Source organism: Nematolebias whitei, chromosome 16 (genome assembly GCF_014905685.2).
Source record: "Nematolebias whitei isolate Nwh7 chromosome 16, NemWhi1, whole genome shotgun sequence".
NCBI classification, from domain to species: domain Eukaryota; kingdom Metazoa; phylum Chordata; class Actinopteri; order Cyprinodontiformes; family Rivulidae; genus Nematolebias; species Nematolebias whitei.
The window spans coordinates 12,218,568-12,241,488 of NC_056513.1; the positions used below are offsets into that span (position 1 = coordinate 12,218,568).

The 22,921-nt window shown below is 41.4% G+C and overlaps 2 protein-coding genes across 2 annotated transcripts in view; one reads left to right on the forward strand and one right to left on the reverse strand.

The window, feature by feature from the left end:
* Nucleotides 1–65: 65 nt before the first annotated feature.
* LOC119422834 (peroxisome proliferator-activated receptor gamma coactivator-related protein 1) lies at nucleotides 66–8,177 on the reverse strand. Its single transcript, XM_037690238.1, has 11 exons — nucleotides 8,074–8,177; nucleotides 7,093–7,197; nucleotides 6,777–6,941; nucleotides 4,963–6,538; nucleotides 4,598–4,651; nucleotides 3,512–4,304; nucleotides 2,666–2,860; nucleotides 2,503–2,566; nucleotides 2,308–2,429; nucleotides 2,074–2,225; nucleotides 66–308 (listed from the first exon to the last, which is right to left on the reverse strand). Exons 1-11 carry the CDS (start codon nucleotides 8,167–8,169, stop codon nucleotides 208–210), a joined length of 3,423 nt encoding a protein of 1,140 aa, XP_037546166.1. The 5' UTR covers nucleotides 8,170–8,177; the 3' UTR covers nucleotides 66–207.
* A 7,574-nt stretch (nucleotides 8,178–15,751) lies between these two features.
* The window catches only part of LOC119422326 (LIM domain-binding protein 1), a 31,690-nt gene continuing 24,520 nt past the window's right edge, over nucleotides 15,752–22,921 (forward strand). Inside the window, exon 1 of the mRNA XM_037689674.1 lies at nucleotides 15,752–16,040. Within this exon, the coding sequence (XP_037545602.1) occupies nucleotides 16,013–16,040 (28 nt within the window). The 5' untranslated portion in view covers nucleotides 15,752–16,012. The remainder of the gene's footprint in view (nucleotides 16,041–22,921) is intronic.

The following is a 22,921-nucleotide window of genomic DNA, read 5'->3' on the forward strand; positions in this document are numbered from 1 at the left end:
AAAAAAAAAAAAAAAAAAAAAGCAAGCTTATGACATAAGTGCTACATATTTGTTATTCTAGATTTAACAAGGACATTTTAATAAAGTCAGATCTTGTTAAACAAAAATAAATATTTAAACTGCTACATAAAGGGTGAGCATGATGCCCTGAGGTTGATGAAAAATGTCTGTCGCATGATCCTGGTCCAGATTTCATGCTCCGCTTCGTTACCTCTTCTGTCCTCTCTGAGCCTGTTTCAGCAGCGAATCAAAGTCGAGGTCTTCAAACCGGCTTTTGGACGGGGACGGATCTGCATCTCTGTTAGCGTCTGGAGAACAAAGGAGCATTTACAAACTCTGGATTCCACCTGACCACTGAACAGCAGAAAAAAACTGCTAATGTGAAACTGCAGTTCATTTATACTCAAAGTTATCTAAAGATGTCCTTTTTAGTTTTGGTCTCTATGAACTATAAATTACAGGTTCAGAAAAGCTACCATCAAAAACATACATGCATATTTTATTATTAAACCACTTATTATCAAAAAAGGAGAACTCTGTTGTTCTGTCTTGGGTCAAACGTTCAAAAAGTTGCAGCACAATCGATTCAGGTCTATTTTTTTCTATCTGAGATTTCCTCAGATTTTCCCACGGTCTATCCACAGAGAAAACAACTCACTCCTTTGTCTCACACTTAAAAGTAGAATCATCCTGTATCTTGATCTGACAGCTGCCGCTCACAAGCTATACACCGATGTTGCCCGTCGCTGAAGGATTTAAATAGTGAATGTTTGTCGCATTTGAGATGAGTGTTTTTCTGAACTGGAATTGAACAAGGAATGCATCCATCCATTTTCTTTCGCTTATCCGGGGTCACGGAGGTAGCAGCCTAAGTAGGAAGGCCCAGACTTCCCTCTCCCCAGCCACTTGGGCCAGCTCTTCCGGGGGAATCCCGAGGCGTTCCCAGGCCAGCCGAGAAACATAGTCCCTCCAGCATGTCCTGGGTCTTCCTCTGGGTCTCCTCCCGGTGGGATGTGTCTGGAACACCTCACCAGGGAGGCGTCCAGGAGGCATCCTAAACAGATGCCCGAGCCACCTCAACTGGCTCCTCTCGACGTGGAGAAGCAGCGGCTCTACTCTGAGTCCCTCCCGGATGATCGAGCTTCTCACCCCATCACTAAGGGAGAGCCCACAGGGAATGCAAGTAAACCTAAATGGTTTTGATGTGATATATTGAAGTGGGTAGGACTTTCACTGTGTATAAGAAGAGAGCAGTGCAGAGTGATGGATCCTGGCGAGTGGAGGGAGACATTTTATCCACCACCAGGTGCAATGGTGGAGCCACGTGGTGGCTAACGGTGGCCATGGCCCCCAAAGATTATTGTCTAGCCACCCCAATCAGTTGAGGAAACTACACTTTTAAGGACTGAAAAAAATAGAAAACTTGACTTTTCTTAAATGGTAAGGGAAGTCAGTTTGTTAGTTTATGTATATCAGTGTTTCCCCTAGTTATCCAGGGAGGGCACCAGTCCAGTCAACAAAACCCTTCACCCACAACTCCCACCCTCGCCCCGGTCAACGAAGCACTAAGCTAGCGGCACGCAATATAGACGTGCTAGCTATAAAACTACAGACGTGGCACTCCACTTCTCTCACGCATCCCCCCCTCCCCCCCAGGGGAAACACTGTATATGAATGGCGGTGGATATCTTGGATGTTCATATGGCTACCCAATTTTCGATGGTGACTTTTTTTTTACGCCTAGATGCAGCCAAACACCAAACTTGACGTCAGTATGTTACTTATTTTTCAAGCTATCCAGCTCACAAGGTTTACATACATTGATATGGTGACAGCCATCTTGGATTTTGATGCGACAACTTAATTTTTGAAAATAAAATCCTACGCCTAGATATGGCGACGCACCAAAATGGAAGCCAGTTCCTTACATATTTTTCAAGTTATAATGCTCACAACAATCACGGACAGACAGATACTATTTCCAATTCCCCTTCTTCGCTCCACAACGGGGGACAATTATTCTCTTTGACAAAGTAGTTTCCAGGACGCTGTCTGGAAGTGTTCATATCTCACCAAGATCGGCGTAGTCTGTGCTGCAGAACTGTCTTCGTCCACCAAAGCAGATGTCAAATGGCAACTCGTCGGGCTTCCGTAGTTTGCCACCGTTATCGATGGCTGCAAAAGCGTCTTCCATATTGTAGAACGTAACAAAGCCGTAGTGGTCTCTGTGGGAACCAAAGATGGGCGATTTTAATTAACAGGTAAAATAAGCTTCAAAGAGCCGAGCCAGTTATTTTGCACACCTACCCTCTGTCTCTAAAGTGAAGCGAGACACATTCTACCTCTCCAAACTGAGAAAAGCGTTCGCTCAGTTCATCTTGGGTCATAGTTCGACGGATGCGACCCACATACACCACCCTGCGTTCATCCTAGGTCAACAGATGAAATATCTTTACGGACCTGAAAAGACATCTATATATCCACACTGTGACGTTTACTCACTATGGCTTTAAGTTTCTGATTCATCACCTCCTGCTCTTTCCTGAGCCTCCTGGACTCTGAGCTGCTGCGGGAGCAACGAGAGGAAGAAGAAAACAGAAATTACTCTCTTAAAATCATCAATCTTGAAATCATCACCAAAAGCTCAACAATAAGCCCAACTGACCTGCGGACTTCTCTCCACAGTCTGCGGCGTATCTGTGGAGGAGGTGACCAGGACGGTGTGGGAGATCTAGACCGAGACCAGGACCTGGATCTAGACCTGCTGAATCTGGAATATGACAACCTGTAGCGCCGAGGAGGGGAGCAGGAAACACAGGAAGATGAACATGAACTGCTTTCTGATCGCCGGTGATGGATCCTGTGGGACAGACGTAGAGAGGGTAAAATTTACACCCATGAAGCTTACGTAACGTAATGCACGCCTTAAAAGGAATGCATATCACCCGCCGCAGTTCAAGCTGAAGTTTTAGACTAAGATCATCTTGCATTTGGAAAGGATGGAGTTGTAGTTTTTCTGATCATACTTTGAAAATACAGTCGAATAATGTATTTTTTGGACTATAAGGTGCACCGGATTAAAAGGCTCACTGTTGATTTTTGAGACAATTAAAGGATTTCAAGTGTGTCTTATAGTCTGAAAAACACGGTAGTTTCATGCTGTATTAAAAGATGTTTATGCTCAGGGTATGTGTTGTGAATGACTCTCAGCTACTACCGCACCAGATTTTAGCATAATGTCTGTCAAATTAACTGAGTTACAGTCAATTTTATATTGGCTGGTGTCGAATAATTGTGGTAGCCATTTTGAAATGGGTCGACTTCAAAAGTTAAATCCATTGTAGCTAGTGATTATTTCCTGAAAATCTCAATGAATCCCGTCAAGTGGTTCATGAGATATTTTGCTAACAGACAGTTGACTCTGAATAGTTAAATGATACATTTTAAACAAAGATCTTGTACGATCCGATTAGTGCTCGGAAAGAGTTGGGACTTGGTCTCAGATGAGTACCTCGGTCTTTTCGGAGAGCAAGATGAACAACTGGAGGATGACGATGATGACGATGAGCTGGACCTGGAGTCAGAGCGTGGAGATCTTCTTCGGTATCTCCTCTTGTCCCTTCCCCTAACAGGAGGGCTGGGAGGGGGTGTAGGAAGAATAGATGGGGGGTTCTGGGTTTTGTTGTCACCCTTCGTGACGGCTGAGTCTGAGAACGGCAGAGCTTCTGAACAAGTCCAGGGTTGCTGCTGCTGCAGCGCAGTTTGTTCATCTGAAGCATGTTTTTTACTTTCCTCGGGGGGGTTGGAGTCCCGGGTCTCCAGCTGCTGTTCTGTTGGGGTCTTAGACATTTCTTCAAGTGGGGAGGGCTTCGCTCTGCTACACTGAAAGGCAGGAGGATAACCCACAGAGCCACAGTAATCATGATCGAAGGGTAAATATGAAAACACGTGAGCAGGGGGCGTCTCTGCTGGGCTCATGAGGGTCTTCCTGGCTGGGAGGGGGCGCGGGTCGATTATCCGAATGGACTTGGATGGAGGTCTTTGTCGTCTTGCGAGCAGCTCTTGTTGAGAGCTCACAACGATTTCAGTGCCGAGTGGCTCGGGGATGTTTACGGGCTCCACCGTTTGCTGGTCTAACAGACTCCCTGAAGTTCTCGAAGGTTCACGTGGTTCCACGGGGGGTTTGAGCTGAAACCCAGAGGTCCTCTCTGATCCTGCAGCCTCGGGTTTCTTCAGGTCATCCGTTTGTAAGTTTGAAGGTAAAGAACCAGGGATGAGTGTGCGCTCAGTTTGGTCTTCTACAGCTAAAGGTGGAAGATTAAAAAACAGAAGTTAGACAAGAATGGACGATCATACATCATCGTCTCTTAGCTTCTGACTGGTGTAACAGACAACATGGAAGAGCTCATGCATCAACATCAAGATCAAAGAACTGTATCCAAAACCGCCTGTGGCATTTGTGAGGTTTGCTATACGTTAAACCTGAAAATCAAACCTACTTCTACATTTCAGATCATCTGTTTGTATAAAATAACGCTAGCCCGTAGTTCAAATTCAAAACACACAGTAAATGTTTCTTTTGGACCACGATTGTCACCTTGTGTTTCCTCAAACTGCTCCAGCAGGCTGGTCAGATCAAACGCTTCAATTCCTGCCAAAATTTTAAAAAAAGAACAAAATCTGAGAATATCACTTTGAAAGGATTGTATTTCCATCTAATTCTTATCACCAATACATTTAAATCAGATTAACAACTTTAATATCAGTATTTAAAGAACAGTTTTTCTTTCCATGGGTTAATCGGATCATACAGAACTGGTACGTTGTGATCTTTAGACATCTTTAAAAAAAAAAGAAAAAGGATAATTTGTTCTACCCTTCTTTCAATTCTGTACGTTAAATTATTATAAATCACTTTTTCCCAAACTGTCCATTTACTTTTCCCGTATTTCTACAGTTTACCTGATTCAACTGCAGCGCTCAGCTCTTTGCAGTCAGTTTGAGGTGGTGACGGTTCTCCTGATGAAATTTGGAGAACATCTGGCGACTCCTCCTTCACCAGCATGGACGTCTCTATGGGAGGCGTGGGACACTTTATAGATTTGACTGGATCTGGACTTGATGACTGAGGACCCTTAGGTAGCGGCTCAACTCTGTTTGTGTGGCTCGGGCTGCTATTTGGAGGTTTAACTGATGATGGAGCTGACCCAGTTTGTACTGGAGATCCAGAGGAAACATCTGGAGGCATCTTGGTAGGACTGGCTTTACTTTCCTGAGACAGTGTAGTGGTAAATTCTTTGTTTACAGATGACACAAGTGGCTCTGTGTCTAATGTGATGGCCTGAGAAGGTGCAGCGGAGAGGTCGTTTTGGATTTCTTGTAGGCATCTGGACTCAGACGAGGAGTTTGAAGCAGGATTTGAAGGCAGGGAGAGGAGGACAGGATTTGGAGGATCAACATTAAATAGAGTTTGCTGCTTTATTGGACTCTTCTTGCCTTCTATCAGGACAAGATTTAGGTTAGCTGTGTTATCTGGGAGTGGACTGGCAGGTGAGATCATTTTGGATTTAGCTCTTGAGTACTTCAGTCTGCTGCGATGCGGATAAGAAGTTCGTTTGGACTCTGAGGGATGCAATGAAGAGGCACGATGGGATGAACTCTCACTTCTATGAAGATCTGGATCAAGGTGTGTCGTCTTTGGTCTGCAGAGGTTACGTTCCTGTCTCTGAAAGCCGAAGATCGGGGTCAGCTCTTTAGGGGTCTCGGGGACAGAGGGCCACTTGGTCATGTAATCCCCCGGTTTCTCCACCAGGGGTCGCCTATTCTGACGAAGTTGCCTGTACTCCTGGAGGCTGAGGGACTTCACTTTCGGCTCACCTTTCTTATCGCTCTGTTGTCCAACATCAGCGTTATCTTTTCTGTCAGGTGTCAGTGTTGGAAGTTCAAGGGTTAAACTTTCGGATTTAGTTTCATTTGTGTCTCCGCTGAGTTGGTTTTTCTCACCGATCCCCTCTTCCTCCGATTCATCGAACGAAGCCACGTGAACGGGGCCAAAGCTCACTCTCTTCCTCTCTCTGGTCGATGCAGCTCTGGACGAGTTTCCATTCAGCAACACGCTCTTCAAGCACCGACCTTTATCTCCCTTTGCCTCCAACCCGTCCTCCTCCTTTGTCCCTTTCACGGGTGCCTCTTCATCAGATACAACATTTATTTCTTCATCGCTCTCCTCGGTGGGCTGTTCATACTTCCACACCTCTTCTTGAGAAAAAAGAAACTGTTTTTTCCTCGATTTGTCCTCCTTCTCCACGTGAAGCTTCAGACAGTAAGGATGCATGAGATTCACCAGGCTGAGGATAGACGCCGAGCTGAAAACCTCAACTTTAGCCTCTGCTTTCTTATTTTTTGTGCAAAACAATTGATTTTGGGTTTTCAACATCTGTGGAAGACTATTTTCTTCTGTTTTATACCCCTGGTAGTTTTCTCCATTAGTCGTCGGTAGTTTGGGTCTGGAGCGAAGTCTCTGAGAGGGTGAAAAGTCCTAAAAATAAAAAAAAGGTAGACAAAAAAACATTTAGGTCTGATAAGTTTAGAAAGTTAAGGAAACACTGGTTCTCCCCTAAAATCTTAAGTTTGTAGGACAGTTCGGTACATCTTAACCACTTTATAAATAAATTTAACGGACATCTGATCAAATATTTAATTGATAAACGCTGACGGAAAACTACTTGGATGAATTCTGGATGCTTCTTTTGAGCCCATATGTGGCTTCTACCAACCTTAGAGACATTGTTGTTCCTGTACGCAGTTTGACTGAGGAACTCGGAGTCTGGCAGGACGTCGAAGGGAGAAAACGATTTGTCTTCATCTTCCTCCACCCGGTCAAGCATCTCAGTCAGCGCAGACAGCATGGTCTCATTTTCCTCATCCACAATATTCTTACTCTAAAGGGGAAAAAAGCTAAAGTAAGATTTTATCCATCAAATTTGCATCGGTAAATGTTGATTTTGAACTCTCAGAGGGCTAATCTCTATTTAATGACACCAAGCGACTGTTGTAGACTTTTCAAGTATCAATTCATCGTAATATTCTAACCTCTGACGCAACAGCAGAGTCTTCCAAAATGGCCAAGATGGAGCAATCAACACAAGACGGTGTGTCAAAGTTGCCTCCTCCAACATGACTTCTGTTCAGGACAAACTGCAGGCACACAAACATAAAAAACATAAACTTTCAAATAAAATAAAGAGCTTAAAATAAATCATATAATCCTTGATTCACCTAATAAGATTGAAAACCTAAGCTGAAATACAAAATATCTAACTGATGAAGTTTATAAAGGTAAAAAATATAAAGGGTATAAAACCCAGTCTGTGTGTGTTAAAACTTTCTGCAGCCATCTTGGATTATTTAAAGCACATGAGGGCTCAGGACTGCCCCTTTAATCAACTGCAGAGCTCCAAATACAGAGTGAGAAGTGGTTCTGATGTATTTTATTATTCCATACACCAAACTTTTATTAAAACTATAATATTTTGTTAAAACTTGAGATAAGGGGGGCATGGTGCGTCTAAACTGAAGGTTTAATTATGGTTTAAATGTGAGTATAGTATAAAAAGGAAACCCATGTGTATCATCTCTTTGCGATTTAGGTGTTCAAGCTGATACATTTGCAGAAACAATGTGACAAATGTGCCTTATTCACATTAAAAGTTAAAACACTTAAAGAGAGCGCTGTCAAACCAGAACATCCTGTTCTTTAGGGGGGGAAACTGGTCTCCCTGATACCATTTAAAACATTTACGGGAGTAATTAAACGAGTAATAAACAGGTGATAACATTAACCACACTATCACTAATCGGTCTCGTGCCTGTTCGGTCCAAACGTGAGGCTGATCGATCAGCTCAGCCATCTTCCTGATCGGTTTTACTACAACTCGCTCGATATGAGCCACGTGTCGCTGCCCGCACCCATGTGGCCTAGCGAAACGGCGAAACATGGCCGACTACATCGGCGAAAAAAGTTTCCGTTTGATTAATTTTATAGCAGACAATCTGAAGAGTGGAAACCGGTACCTCGTTGGAGGTGTTGTGGAGGAGAAAGTCGCTTTTGCCGGTGTTTAAATGACCGTCTTCCCCACTTAACCGAGCCGCCATCTTGCTTCTCCACATGGGCCACTGCAGGCAGGTCGGATGGAGTCACGTGATCAACGGCGGGAAACGGCGCAGGGGAAAAAAAAAAAAATCTGATCTGAGATCAGATCCAAACCTCGGGTTCCATTTCGAGGAGCGAGATAGCGCAAAGTCATCCGACCTCAGGTCAGTTGTAAATTCTCTGCATGTTTTACATTGATTTTGACAAATTGCTCTTAAAAAAGTTACCTTTTTGACGTTTAAACAAATTATTAGCGGGTTAAAGACGCTGTATCAAAGTTTAGTACGAGGCAATAATGCTATAGGAGCTAAATGTTGGCTAATAATTAACAGTAGCAAAAAGCTAAATACTAAAATATCAGAAATGCTAGAAAAACAAAAAGCCAGATAAGCACAAACTAGTGAAAATCCACAAGAAGACAAAAGTAGAGGTAGTATGTGTGTAAAAAATACAAAACAAAAAAAAGTTATTTGATTCAATTCAACCTTTATACAGGTTAGTCTCATTGAGCCTCAAGGACTCATTTACAAGAGAGACCTTTTAAACAAAGAATGATGACAACAGTCGACACTCGTAAAAAAAAAAAAAGTGCATAAAATGAAAATTAAATGGAAGAAGTTGTATTTAATAAAAATAAAATGAAACAAAAAACAGCTACATTATAGCAGTCTGAAATACTAAAAACAGGAAGATGTCTGCATTGGTTTTTGCCATGAACTTAGCAGTTGTTTGAAGCCACTTTGAGAGGTCAAGGTCAAGAGCTTCAGGTCTTTTTGCAAGATATCCCAGGATTCAGGAGCGAAGTAGCAGAAGGCCCTTTTGCCTAATTCGGTTTACACTGAGGGAGCACTGAATACAGGGTGCAGTGATGGGAACGGTAAGTCTGTTATGAATCTTAACGCACCGTGATAGACGGCGTCCAACATCTGTAAGGTGCTTGTAGGAGCAGTCATGTAAATAATGTCACCGTAGTCAATGGAGGGAAGGAAAGTTGCAGTTACAAGGCGTTTCATAGCATTCAGAGTTAGACAGGATCTATGTCTGAGAAAGAAACCCAGTTTTACTTTTCGTTTCTTTACCAAGTGTTCGACATGAGACTTGATTGATCTTTGATTACACTGCACCTTGTATTCGTTGGTTAAATGGACACCATTAACTTCACGCAGAGACTCTCACTGGTACATTTTCATCTTTAAATCACTTTTTGGTCTGCTGCCTTCATACATCTCCTCCTACATGTCACTGTGTGAGTGCAGCTACAGCGTGCACTCTCAGGATGTTATTACATGCAGTGTTCCCTCAGTGCGGACTGAACTAGGCAAAAGGTGCTTCTCCTACGCCGCTCCTGTTTCCTGGAATATCTTGCAAAAAGATCTGAAGCTCTCAACCTTGACCTCTCAAAGTGGCTTCATACATCTGTTAAGATCCTGGCAAAAACCAACACATACATGTTCCTGTTTTTAATATTTTACATTGCTTTATAATGTAGCTGTTTTTGTTTAGTTTTTTTATATAATTTTCTTCCATTTATTTTTCTCTATTTATATGCTTTATTTTATTACTGTATACTGTTGTCATCATTCTTTGATAAAGTAGGTCTCTCTTGTAAATGAGTCCTCGAGGCTCAATGAGACTAACCTGTATAAATAAAGGTTGAGTTGAGAAATTTAACGTCCAAATGAACAAACCTGTAGTTCTCATTTTTATCCACTAGATGGTGGTGTTGTACAGCTTTCATTACATTGACCCCGGATTTCCTTGTAAAGTTGTGAAAGAGTTGTGATAACTGTCTCTAGTCAGTTTATTTATTGAATCTAGTAGTTGAACACGAACTGGATGTAGAATGCATCACTGATGGTTTTATCTAGTGTTTTTCTGCTTCCCGTGGAGGACAGTGACTGTCTGGTTTGTTATCTCGTGCGTCCCACCAAAGAGTTGACCTTTAGTGTTGAACGTCACAGTCGAGTCAACAGCTGCAGTAGATCAACAGACAGAGAAACATGCTCAGAAGCATGCATTTTTATAAACTACCACACAATCATTTAAATATTTTTATCATCTGCATTGTCTCCCGGTGTGTACGCATACTTTGTAATATGTTTTGTGTTTTTATTTCTTGTTGCTCTGTTTTTTCTTCTGTTTAGCTGCTACACTTTATTCAGTCCCTGCTGCACACAAGCCACCTTCGTCTTTATCTTCCACCTCTCTTGGAGAATGTTATCGTCTGAAATGGGGCCAAAACATCCTCCGGTCTCCAGCGGGTGAAGTGCTGCCAGTGTGCAGAGGCATGTATAAGAGTCTTTGTGTGTGTGTATGTGTGTGTGTGAGTGAACAGAGGGGGAGCACTGTGTAAGTGGGTCACCTAACTGCAGCATCCAGCGCTCCACAACCATGTCAGTACATGGCCCCACACGCACAACACATTTAACCCACTCTGCTTCCACTCTGTCTCATTTCTCTACAGGTTTTCACAGGAAATGTAAAACTCACCCACTCTGTGCCGTTAGGCTCCAAGTAAAACAAGATGAAACGTTTCATCTCTCCCGCGCTGCTCATCCTGAGCTCACTCTTGACCTGCAGAAGAACTCTGACGGCCCTCTTCTGGCACATCTTTTTTATTAAGAACCCAGAAAGCCAGAGTTCTGAGTTAGGCTTCCTTCTCTCAGTCTCACCTTTTAGCTGCGTTGTGTTTTGTTCTGTATGACTCCTTGTCATCTTGGATGCTCAGCCATGTAATTCTTTTCCTGTACGACCTTTCAAATGTTGCGTAACAGCAACTCTGCATGCAAAACAGCAAAAACATTCTGATCTTTAACCAGACACCAGAGAACATGGACTGGTGACTCACAGGCGTTACTTTGAGACTGACGAGAGCTTTTGTTAAGAGTTTTCTTTCTTTTTTGTTTCTTTCATAACAGAGGTGAGGAATGTCCTCCCACAAGGTTTAGAGAACATCTGCTGGTGAGAAATGAATACCTGGGAGAGACCGAGGGAGAGGAGGATAGAAACTTTACATTAATGCAGGAAACAACAGCCCAAGACAGAACAAGAGAGGAGGAGAAGCCTGACCTTTTCTACAGGACAGCAGAGGTGAGAGGCTAACCTAACCTCTCAGTGTGGAAACAGAAACCCACATTACTAATGTAGCTAAAAGGAACGGGATGCAGAATCTGTCTCGTACAAACGTTTAAAGACTCGATCAGGACAGCTTCGGCTGTTTGTCTTTAGTCTGAAAGCTCAAAGTATTTCTTAAGCTAACTAAAGAAATGGCATTTTCTGTGAAAACACAGCGAACGCCGAGTTCTGGATGACTTCTAAAAGAAAAAGTAGATAAAACACTAGCAAAAAGTTAAAAATATCAAAACAATAGCTAAATATGTCAAAACACTAGCTGACAGCTAAAAGTGGGAAAACGACTAGATAAAAGCTAAATAAAGCAAAATGTTGGGTAATAGCAGAAAGTAGCATAATGTCAGCTAAAAGAAGCAAAACATTAGCTGAAAGCCAAAAGTATCAAAATGCTAGCTACATGGTCAAAGAAGTAAGAAGTTGGCTAAAAGTATTAAAAAAGTAGCTAGCTAAAATATAAAAAGACTATAAAATATAAAAGTAGGACACAGGCTAGCTTAACGCTAAATAAAGCAAAAATGTTAACTAAAAGCAGAAAATAGTATAATGCTAGCTATAAGTTAAAATATAAAAAACTGAAAGCTAATAGTAGCAATATATTGGTTAAAAACAAAAAAAAAAAGCTGAAATTATCTAAAGGGTAAATAAAAGTAGCAAAAGAAATCTAGCAAAATGCTAAAATAAAAGGCTATCTAGAAGTACAAAAAAGCTAAAAGTATCAAATGACTAGGTGTAGTTTAAAAAAAAAGGCTAAATAAACGTATCAAAAGGTTAGCTTAATTAACAAAAGGCTAGAAGTAGTAACATGCCAAAAGCAGCAAAAGGCTAGCTAAAGGTAGTGCAAAAATATAGCCAGTAATGCTGAAGAAGTTTTTAAAGATGAATGCTTTGGGGGGAATTAAAGATGTCAGTCTATTTCTATGGGGAAAAATTAACAAATTAAGTTACATATTTTGAAAAGTTTAGAAGTTACCAAATCCAACTTTGACAGAAGACAGTCTCCTGAATGAGCTGAACGTTTTGATTCACCTGTAAGTAATCTGCTGAATCAGCATTCACACAATCAAGCAGCACATTTGCCTTCCAAACACCATTTTCTGATGACTCTGCTGCAAAGCAATGCACAAGGGCTGCATTGGCCTCCTTCAGCGGACTCTGAGTGATTTGTTTGACTCTGTGGAGCTGAAGTTTTACAGTTATGCTTCTATTCTTTCTAATTTAAACCCTCCTTGAAACCGACAGGTCAGCAGTCTGCTGCTGTGGACCAGCTGACTGATGATGCAGCTTCAGCTGGGCCATTTTCTTACTGAAGTGTTGATCGTGTGCTAAAAATGAGATTTGTCTAAAACCGAACAGGGTTTAGTTTTGCTGACAGTTGATGCTTATTTTGATCTGCACACAGGATAAAGTGCAACCACTTCTTTTGCTCCTGTGCCGTCATCAGATCCTCACCATTCTGTTTGAAGAGGTCAGCAGGCAAACGCCAGGTTGACGTTTCTCTTTTTCTAATGGAATACATGCAAAGATTATTTAGAGCTGGTCGGCTGTAAATCGAACCTTTTATAACATAACTGATTATTGAACATGCATGCGTGCATTCAACACAATATCTATAATGAGTGGTTTAAAGTCATTTTTTTGTGTTTGTTAATGCTGACAAGCTGTGGTGACCATCTTGAATTGGTAGTTAACCAGTTGTGGAGGAGCACCTGATGGTTACTTTATGAGTTTTAATAAAGTCCACTGGTTCGTGACATATTTCGCTGACAGACGATCAGGTGGGGTACTCCCTGGACATGTCCAGGGCAGGAAGGAAAAGTAAATATGAAATTCATGAAGTGGGTTCAAAAACTATCTGATTTTTTTTTTTTTTTTTTTTGGCAATAATTTGTCAGGTTTTAAAAACAAACGCTTAAAGTAGTCAAAAGGAAGCAGCGGGACGTCCAACCAAGTCTGATGAAAGGCGACACAGCAGGCTTCTGTGATACCTGATTAGCTCCAAAAATTACTTTTTGTTCTTTCCTTCCCCACCTCCTTGCTTTGGTGTTTGCTGCCTGTCGTTTTGTACTTCAGTCTCTCGCCGCAGCAAATTGCATCCGCGTCATAATAAGCTTTGATTATCTGCTAAGTGACTGTTAACATGTGCGTGTGCCTGTAAATAAATAATTACGGTAAAGGTGTTAGACAGCTACAGCGTGCACACGTTAATCTGAAACTATCAAGTTTTTTTTCCTCTGTGAAACTGTTCATGTGGGCAGATACATGTGTGAACCACAGATTTCTGAATGTGTGTGTGTGTGTAAGCTCATCATGCTTGTGCTATCCTTTTTCTGCCACATTGCCATGACGACAGTGCCCTCCTGGGGTAATGGGGACGAGTGCGCCAGAGCTATTTATTCAACATCCATTCATCCATCCATCATCCATCCATCCGTCCGTCCGTCCATCCGTCATCCCCTCCCTTCATTTCCTTCCACCTCTCCCACTCCATCTTTGCCCTCTTCCTCCTGCGAACTCGCCGTCTCTCTCCTCTCCCTCCTTCCTCTGCTCCTTCTTCCCTGCTCTGATTGGCCTAACACTCTCCTCCTCAAAATGAGATAGTGTCTAATGAGACAGAGGGTGAGGAAGAGAGAGAGGGAGGGAGGGAGGGGGACAAAGAGCAAGTGCCTTTAAAAAAAAGAAGAGGAAGGAGAAATATGTGGGGGAGGCGATCTATGCGGACATGTGTTCATCATTTCGTGCAAAATAAGAAGCCGTTGATGTGATTTTGGAAGGAAACGACACACTTGGTTTAAAAGTCGTTTTATTTTTAGACATTTTGCTCCGTGTCGTGAACTGATGTGTGTTTAGGATTCGAGGTGTCTGAGCTTCACCATCAGTCATTTTAAACATCTGTTGCGTCCCAACTTTTTAGGTTTCCCTTTCTCAAAGGGATAAAGCTGTGGACAAGTTGTGAACAAACATTATCTTACCTGCTCTACTTGGCTCTTTGATTGACCTTAATCTGAAGAAAATAGTTTAGTTCTGAACTAGCTGACGAGTTAACGGCTAGACTGAAGGGGATTGCCGCCGTCTTTAAATTAAAGGCTTACCACCTCTTTTGGCATTGATTTAAATTAAATTCATCTTATGCTTAGAAGGAACGACACTAAAACCGTTTTGGTTGTACAGTAAATGATGTTGTTTACATACCTCATGCAATACAATGTGTTAGTACCTGAGGAAAACTGTCAGTTACTACCACACCGAACTTTAGCTCCGTATCTGTAAAAACGTTTTGGGTTATAGTCATTTTTGTGGTGGTTATTGTTGATTAGTCTGACTGAGATCTTAAATTGGACACACTTAACCGTCTTAAAGTCGTAGATGGACATTTCTGTAAAATCTGTCCACTGCTTCATAAGATTGTTTGCTAAAACTACAGTCAAACACGCAGACAACGGCAAAAATTGTACAAATTTTCACCTTTCAGTGGCTGTTAGTACTGATGTCGCTAACTCTGGTTTGGTACAAATTTACTGCCCTGTCAGGAGCTTCCAGCAGCAGGACAGGTGCATGGATTGGGGGGTGTTGGAGCCTGAAACTGTGAACCTCCCCTCAGACAAATTGTGCACAGAGATAATTGGTGGATCAATAGTAACATCAGTCAACAGCCTTTAAACCCAACGCTTCAGAATGACGAGCTGTGTCTGTAGAGGGCCTACAACAGGTCACCTCTTCACGCAAACTTGAGCCGGGAAAGACAAAACAAGACGGTGATGGAGCAAAGACAGGAGGGAGACGGAGAAGGTGGGAGGGATAGGTGGAGTGGAAGAAGGAGTAATATGGGAGGAGAGGCACGGCGAGGGAGGAGAAGAGGAGTGACGGAAGGCAAGGGAGATAAATGGCTGAGGAGACGGCGCAATGAGTGAAGTGAGAGAGTGTGACACACTGCAGACGGGAAGACTAACGGAGCGAGAGCAGAGGGGGAGGAGAGGAGGCACGTCAGACCTCCCTCCCTATTTTTCCTCACCCTCTTTCCTCCTTCTGCCTTCCCTGCTGTGTGGCAGACCTTTGCTGGGTGGTAACAAGCCGCTCAGACGGCTGCAGCACACACATACGTTAAGCCAGGTTTCCTGAGGTTCATTTCATGCACGCTCTTCTGTGCACGTATGTGCTTTTGAATGTGCGTGTGGCTGAAAAACAGCCTGTACATATTTATAGAAAAAGGACGCCCATCACATGGTAGTTGTTCTCTAAAATCTGCCTCTCAGGTCACTTTGACAGTCCACTCTTCCTCCCCTGCTTGCTGTGGCTCACACTCTCGTTCCCTCCCTTTCTCTTCCTCTTTCTCTCTCTCTCCTCCCACCTGAGCTGTAATTTGCAGGGCTGATGAGGGTGAGGGCAGGAGCAGATTTCTTCCTCACTCCGACGCTCTGACACTCACACCAAGAGGCGACTCACAGTTTACAGCTACAACTGAGAGAATCTCATCCGTTCTGTGTGTGTGCGTGCTCTCTTTAACCTCTTTTTCCCCTCTTTTGTCACTGCCTCCCTCCCCAGCTCCTCTTTGCTCTCTGTTGGTGTATCAGTGTGCGTGTGTGAAGTGTGGGGATAACAGACGCGCATGTGAGCAGCCTCAGTGGTGGCAGCTCTGACTGGTGAGGAAGAGGAGAGAGGACAGGAGAGGCTGGGATAACGGAGCCACCGCCACCATCATTCTGATCGGATTCACACCAGACATGTGAAAAGATGTCCGTGGGCGGCTGCGCGTGTCCCGGTGAGTAGCTGCTGCTGTGGTGATGGTTGCTGTTAACAACAAACCCCACTGCTACTGCCAGTCGCTGACTTTTTCCTGTTGCTGTTGTTGTATTTTGGTTGGAGAGTGCAGCTGCTGCTGCTGCTGCTGTAGCGTGACTGGAGCAGTAAGATGAGGGGGAAAAAGGTGCCCCAGGGTCCCTGGGGTTCTGTTTGCAAAGGCTCATGGGAGGTCGACCTCTGATGGCTAAGAGGATGAAGAGAAAACTAGAATAGATGGATCAACTTGTCTGCTTTCAGCTGGACTACGCTGCATGTTTTAGACGTTTCTCAGCTTTAACACACCTGGCTTACATTTATGTTTTTCAGATGTTTCTCAGGTTTAACACACCTGGTTTACATTCATGTTTTTCAGCTGTTTCTCAGGTTTAACACACCTGGTTTACATTCATGTTTTTTGGCTGTTTCAGCTTTACACGCCTGGATTACATTGATATGTTTTTCAGCTTTAACACGCCTGGTTTACATTGTTGTTTTTTAGATGTTTCTCTGCTTTAACACTTGCTTTACATTGGTGTTTTTTAGATGTTTCAGCTTTACACACCTGTTTTACATTCATGTTTTTTAAAATCTTTTTCAGTTTAACACGTCTGGTTTACATTGTTGTTTTTAGATATTTCTCAGCTTTAACACACCTGGTTTACATTGATTTTTTTTTTTTTTTTTTAGATGTTTCAGCTTTACACACCTGGATTACATTGATATGTTTTTCAGATTTAACACACCTGGTTTACATTGTTGTTTTTTAGATGTTTCTCTGCTTTAACACACCTGGTTTACATTGAAATTTTTTAGACATTTCTCAGCTATAACACACTTACTTTACATTAGTGGGTTTTTTTTTTTTAGATGTTTCAGCTTTACACACCTGGTTTACATTCATATTTTTAAAAATCTTTTTCAGTTTAACACGCCTGTTTTTAGATGTTTCTCGGTTTTAACACACCTGTTTTACATTGATTTTTTTTAAATGTTTTAGATTTACACCTGGATTACATTGTTGTTTTTTAGATGTTTCTCAGCTTTAACACGCCTGGTTTACATTGATGTTTTTTAGATGCTTCAACGTTACGTGCCTGGATTACATTGTTGGTTTTTTAAGATGTTTCTCAGCTTTAACATGCCTGGTTTACATAGTTATTTTTTAGACGTTTCTCAGCTTTAACACGCCTGGTTTACATTAATGTTTTTTTAGATGTTTCAACTTTACATGCCTGGATTACATTGTTGTATTTTTTAGATGTTTCTCAGCTTTAACACGCCTGGTTTACATAGTTATTTTTAGACGTTTCTCTGTTTTAACACACCTGGTTCACATAGATGTTTCTCACTTTGAATCAGGTGTGCTGGAGCATCTGAACCAGGATGTGTTGACATTGTTGCCATGGCGCCTCTTATGCAACTTCATTGTTTTCCTTATCAGTGGTTTATGGTATGAACGCTAATTCAGCATTCACACTGTTTTCCTGTTTTTTATTTTTTGTACATTTTTTTGTAATCTAACCACTTCTGTACTCATTGTGCTATTTAACGTTTATACTTTTCAAATATTTAACTTCATAAAAAAAGTTACCAGGCTTTCTTTTTAGGTTTAAGTTAATTGAGCAGCTTTTTCTCACTGAAGAGCTTAAAAGAACACTTGATGTTTCACACGGGAAACTATCGCACAGAAACATGAAGAGGTTGATGAGGAGGATGTAGTTACTTCAACACATGATGAAGCAGATTTAATAAAAGTAGCATTTCTTGAAAGAATGCATGTTACCCACATGTCAAAGTTCAAAGATCTTGCTCCATCTGTTAGTGCTTAGAGTGTGCCTTGGAGAAGACTTTCAACTAGTACCGCACTGTAACTCAGTATCTGTAAAACTGACTAAGTTATAGAAACTGTTGTGTTTGATAAGGTTAATTAGCTGTGGCAGACATCTTGAATCAGGTTGACTTCAGGTTAATCAGCTGTAAGTATGCATCCTTGCAGACACTAATGCAAAATGCAACATTGCTTTATTCATTTTTTTGTACTTTGACTTTTGGAATCAATTATAGTTGTTCTTCATAATACATTATATATATATATTTCATTTTATTTTTCTAAATTTAAATAAAACAACCCTTGCTGTTATTGATGCAACAGTTTGGGAGCTAAAGTGAAGATAAAAACCTGGATGGAGTAATTTCTAACCAACTGTGAAGATTAAAAAAAAAAAAATCATAGTTGTATTTGGGTGCTGAATCCCTGACAGGAAACAGAAAATTCATTATATATAATTGTCTTATTCAGACTGAGGAAAAAGGAATAAGAGGAATGAATGTCTTGAAATAAACCCATGTGCTGCTAAGCCTTTAGGCAAGTCTATTATTAAGTGTTGCAGCGATTTATGTAGCACCCTTTAAAGGAGGTGTAGGACATGAAATATAATCCCAAAGCTGAAAATGTATTTGTAATCATGATAAATGTACTCAGGAGCTGCAGCTGAGGAATATTTAGCAGCTGAAAGGAGAGTAGGTGTGATGTTGGTGTGCACGTGTGATTTGCTGTGAGTTCAGGGTGCTGTTTGGCCTCTTTTTCATCCCTCCATACTCCAGAGCCACAGTGGCCACAGTGGTCAACCTTCAAACAGCCGAGATGTGGATAAAGAAATCCAGCTAACCACTCATATGAGATCATGTTTCCCCCTCTGCAAGTCTCAACTTCAGCCGTTAGAAGGATGCAGCAGTAACCGGTTCCATGTTTTTCTGAGGTTTGTAAACTTTGGTCTGACTGATCGTTTTAAAAGCAAAAAGTCAAAAGTATTTATTGTAAAGTCATTAAAACAGCCAAAAAAACTAAACAGTAACCAAAAAAATCATTGTAAGGAACAAAGCAGATTAAAGCTGGAACGTGCTGGTGCTGAAGAACCAGCAGGATGTTTTCTCTAAAGTTAAAAATTTACTTTTGGAACAGGACGATCTTGTTCCACATTAGCACAACTTAAAGGAACAAACGGAAAATATGTTTGATGTTTTGCAGCTGCTTTGCATTTGACCTGAGATCAAGGCTGTGGGTGTAAAAGGTGCTGTAGCTCCATCCATTTCTTTTACTGCTTCTCTTTGTGCAGGGTCACAGGGGAGCTGGTGTCCATCTCCAGCAGTCACTGTGTGAGCTTCAATGTCCCTAAATTAAAAATTTGCAAACAGATGCCACCAACTATGTGTATTTGTTCACCTATGAACACAGCCGAAGTGACTGAAAATAGGTCAACATCCATGGAAGAGACATTTGGAATGAAGAAGTCTTGACAGTTTTGACGTATTGCATACCATCGTTCAGATTGGTTGCACCAAATATGCAGAGAACGTTTAGTTAGTATCAAACTGTAAACTTACAGGTCTTTAAGTTTATAAAAGCAGCGTGTTTGAATGCAGAGCTCTTTATGGCGCTCCATTGCCCTGCTTGCTGTTTATCTTTTACAGTTGTTCTTTCTCTTTTCTTTAGGGTTTAGCATCAGATTCACTTTTATATTTCTAAACAACTTTCTTCTTTTACAACTTTCTTCTTTGTTTAGCTACACAAACTACAGCCTAATGTAGGTCAGTCACATGACTCAAGCATCCATATTGTTTTAGGCAGATTCAGCCGAGTGCTTTGTTTACATTGAACATGTACCCGCCTTTTAGAATTTATCTGGACAACTAAATAAACCCTTTCAAATGGCACATGTAGCTCAGGATAACCATTTGATTTTGGTTTGATTTCAAAATACCACCTCTTCACGATCACGAGATGAGGTCGGTGAACAAGGCCAGGCTGATTCTGGCAGATCCTGATCACCCACTCCATGGTGAGTTCAGGCTGCTTCCAGGATGCAGGTATCTGCAGCCCATATGGAGGACGAACAGACTCAAAAACTCATTCATCCCTGCAGGGATTAGGCTTCTCAATGAACAGTGATGACTTCTGTACGGTTATTTTAATTTATTTGAATGTCTTGTCTAGGATGAATGTTTTGTGTGCCTACTGACTGACAAATTGCCTCTCGAGGATAATAAATATTCTTAAACTTGAACTTGAAAGTAAAGCAGGTCAAACTCAACAGATGTTTGATTTCACAGTTTGCAATAAGTACCTTTTAAGGAGGAGCAAACAAAAAATGAATGCTCTTTTTTTTTGTTAGTCTAGCAAAGTGTTGGTACTGTGATCAAAGCAGACGAAAACAAATTCTCCAGACAACAGGAAACAGTTTGTCTGCAACACAAAATGGCACGGGGACATGTCGTGCATCGGTGACGCTGCAGCGGTTTTCATGTGTCTGTGTGTGTTTTCGATCTCTGTGCAGTGCCCCGTGCTACGAAGGCAAACGCTGCCACCTCAGCCGTTAAACAAGCCTGCACAACAGAGGCGGGGGCACTTGTTTAGAACCGGGCCTGAGCTATCTTGCGGTCAGATTGCATACTTAATCAACGTGGTCATGGAAATTTTAAAAAAAAAAAAAAAAAAAAGAAGACGTGACTGCACTGTTGTGAGCCCCACGTTTTGTTCCTCTTCGCTCCTCTTCCTTCAGAATCATTTTCAGTTTGAAAAGGGGGAAAAAACGAGTAATGACACACATCTGCTTTTACTGTCTTATAAAACAGATTTTATGACTCTTGTTTCACAATTATTGCTAACTTAGAAAAACACGAACTTGAGAAAAGGCATATTTTTTTAGGGCTGTAATGCTTTCTCGTGCAGATCTGGTAACTTTAAACAGCACTCTGCAAATCAAAGTAAACGCCTCACAACACAAAACGATTATCTCCTTTCATTCAGGGCACTTCCAGAGGAACCCAAGGCTTGACCCCAGTGATGGTGGTTAGTCTGCACATTTACAGACACGAGTTTTCTTTTAATCTCCTTTTACATTTAAAATAGATGGATTAATATTCAGGGGTGCCACCAAGGGGGGGGGCAGGGGGGCACTGGCCATCCATAAAACATTGGCGTCCCCCCACTGGCCCCTCATTTGGCCAGACATTTTATCCTCTTGAGTCTTAAAACTTTTGGCTGGTGTGTACTTTTTAAATTCCTGCAGCTATTTAGAATAAGTAGAACTGTATAAATGTAAAAACAAGCATTATTTTTTGACAAACTAGGAATTAAAAACATAAATGTATATTTTATATAAATTATTATTTTTCAAAATAAAACTTCTGGTCCCCCTTAAAAACAACAACTAGTCTAAAATGTATACCCTCAACATTATGATACAGGCTGTCTGAGATTATATTCATTAAATTTACTTATAAGTATAAAACTAATTTGTGTCTTTTTATTTCCAGATTTAGACATTTATAATACTTTTTTTTTTTGTTCACGAAAAAACACAGGGACAAGCAAATAACACTAGTCATAATTAGAAGTGGTAGCTTTAGACTTGAGAAAGCTTGTTTCTGATTGTTTTGTTCAAAGTACCCCCTTCAAATACTTTTTTAGAGAAAAAGACAAAAAGCCTGAAAACAATGCATCTAGTTTATGTTCTGGCATTTACTTTTGGTGTGCCACCCCAGGATTTTCAGTGGCCCCCACATGGCCCCCCATCATTAAACTTCTAGAGGCGCCACTGTTACTATTTGCTTGCTGCCGTTCATGACAGAGTTTTTCATCTTATGATGAAAAATGACAGTTGAACTGTGAAAATAACATTATGCACACTCGGACTGTGTGTTATGAATGACTCTCAGCTACTTCACCACCAAACTTTGGCTCAACATTTGTAAAAATATATAAATAATAAATACAGAGTCGTAGACATTTTTGTGTTGACAAATGTCAGTTAGCTACAGCAGCCCCCCCTAAAGTGGACTGACTCCAAAAGTTACTCAGTTGTAGAGGTGCATCCAAGAAGATTCATTAAAATCTAACAAATGAGATAAATGTGTAATAGACAACAGTGTTGACTTCAACAGTTGATGCTTAAGTTTTAAGCAAAGATCACTCACAGTGAGAAGCACATGTAGTATTTGTTGTAAATGACTCTCAGCTACTACGACACCACATATTTTGCACAGTATCTATAAAACTGACTGGGTTATAGCCAATTTTGTGTTTTCTATTATCAGTCAGTTGTGGTGGCTATCCCAAATTGGGTTGACTCCGAAGTTTAATCAGTTGTAGATATACATCCAATGATTCTGTCCTGAAAGCTTAATTAAAATCCATCCAGTGGTTCGTGAGGTATTTCGCTAACAGAGCTGACTCAGAATAGTTGCTGGCAAAATTTTAAACGGAGATCTTGTGTTAGTGCTCAGGATATGTGTTGGGGGATGAGTCTCCACTACTACCACCACATAGTTAAGGCCAACATCTCTCAAATTTACTGAGTTATATCTTTTTTTAAGGTTGGTTGGCTGTGGCGGCCATCTTGAATCAGGTTGATGCCACAACTTAAATAATTGTAGACGCACATCCATTGATTGCTTTCTGCTAGTTTCATTCAAATTCATCCAGTGGTTGATGAGAGAGTTTCATAACAGACACAAAGACAGCGGTAAAAAAAACATTATCACCCGCCTTTTTGCCTTTATTTTAAAAGTCAACGAGGGAAACGTTTCATGAGAAATAATAAAATCCGACTTTAGTCGCTCTTGTTCTTCTTTGTTTACATTCCAGAGCCGTGTTCAACACAGAAGGATCCTCCCCCTTCTTGTGTTGGCCCATAGCTTTTGTGTGCATGTGTGTGCATGTGGCCGTGCACACACAGCATGTGCCCTGACATGTGGGTGACATAAACAGAGGGTTGAGTGTGTGGGAATGGTGTTACTGTACAGCCAGCTCTGCTCTGCTGCAGATGTTTTGTACTTGGGGATCAATTGGACTCTTTGTTG

Bases quoted from the DNA above. Each gene is read 5' to 3' on its own strand.
- LOC119422834 (XM_037690238.1), bottom strand. From the start codon at position 8,169: ATGTGGAGAAGCAAGATGGCGGCTCGGTTAAGTGGGGAAGACGGTCAT. The intron at 2,861-3,511 runs GTACTCATCTGA...TCTGTCCCACAG, and splicing joins TGCTCTCCGAAAAGACCGAG to GATCCATCACCGGCGATCAG. The intron at 309-2,073 runs GTGAGATATGAA...TTTGTTCTCCAG, and splicing joins CACAGACTACGCCGATCTTG to ACGCTAACAGAGATGCAGAT.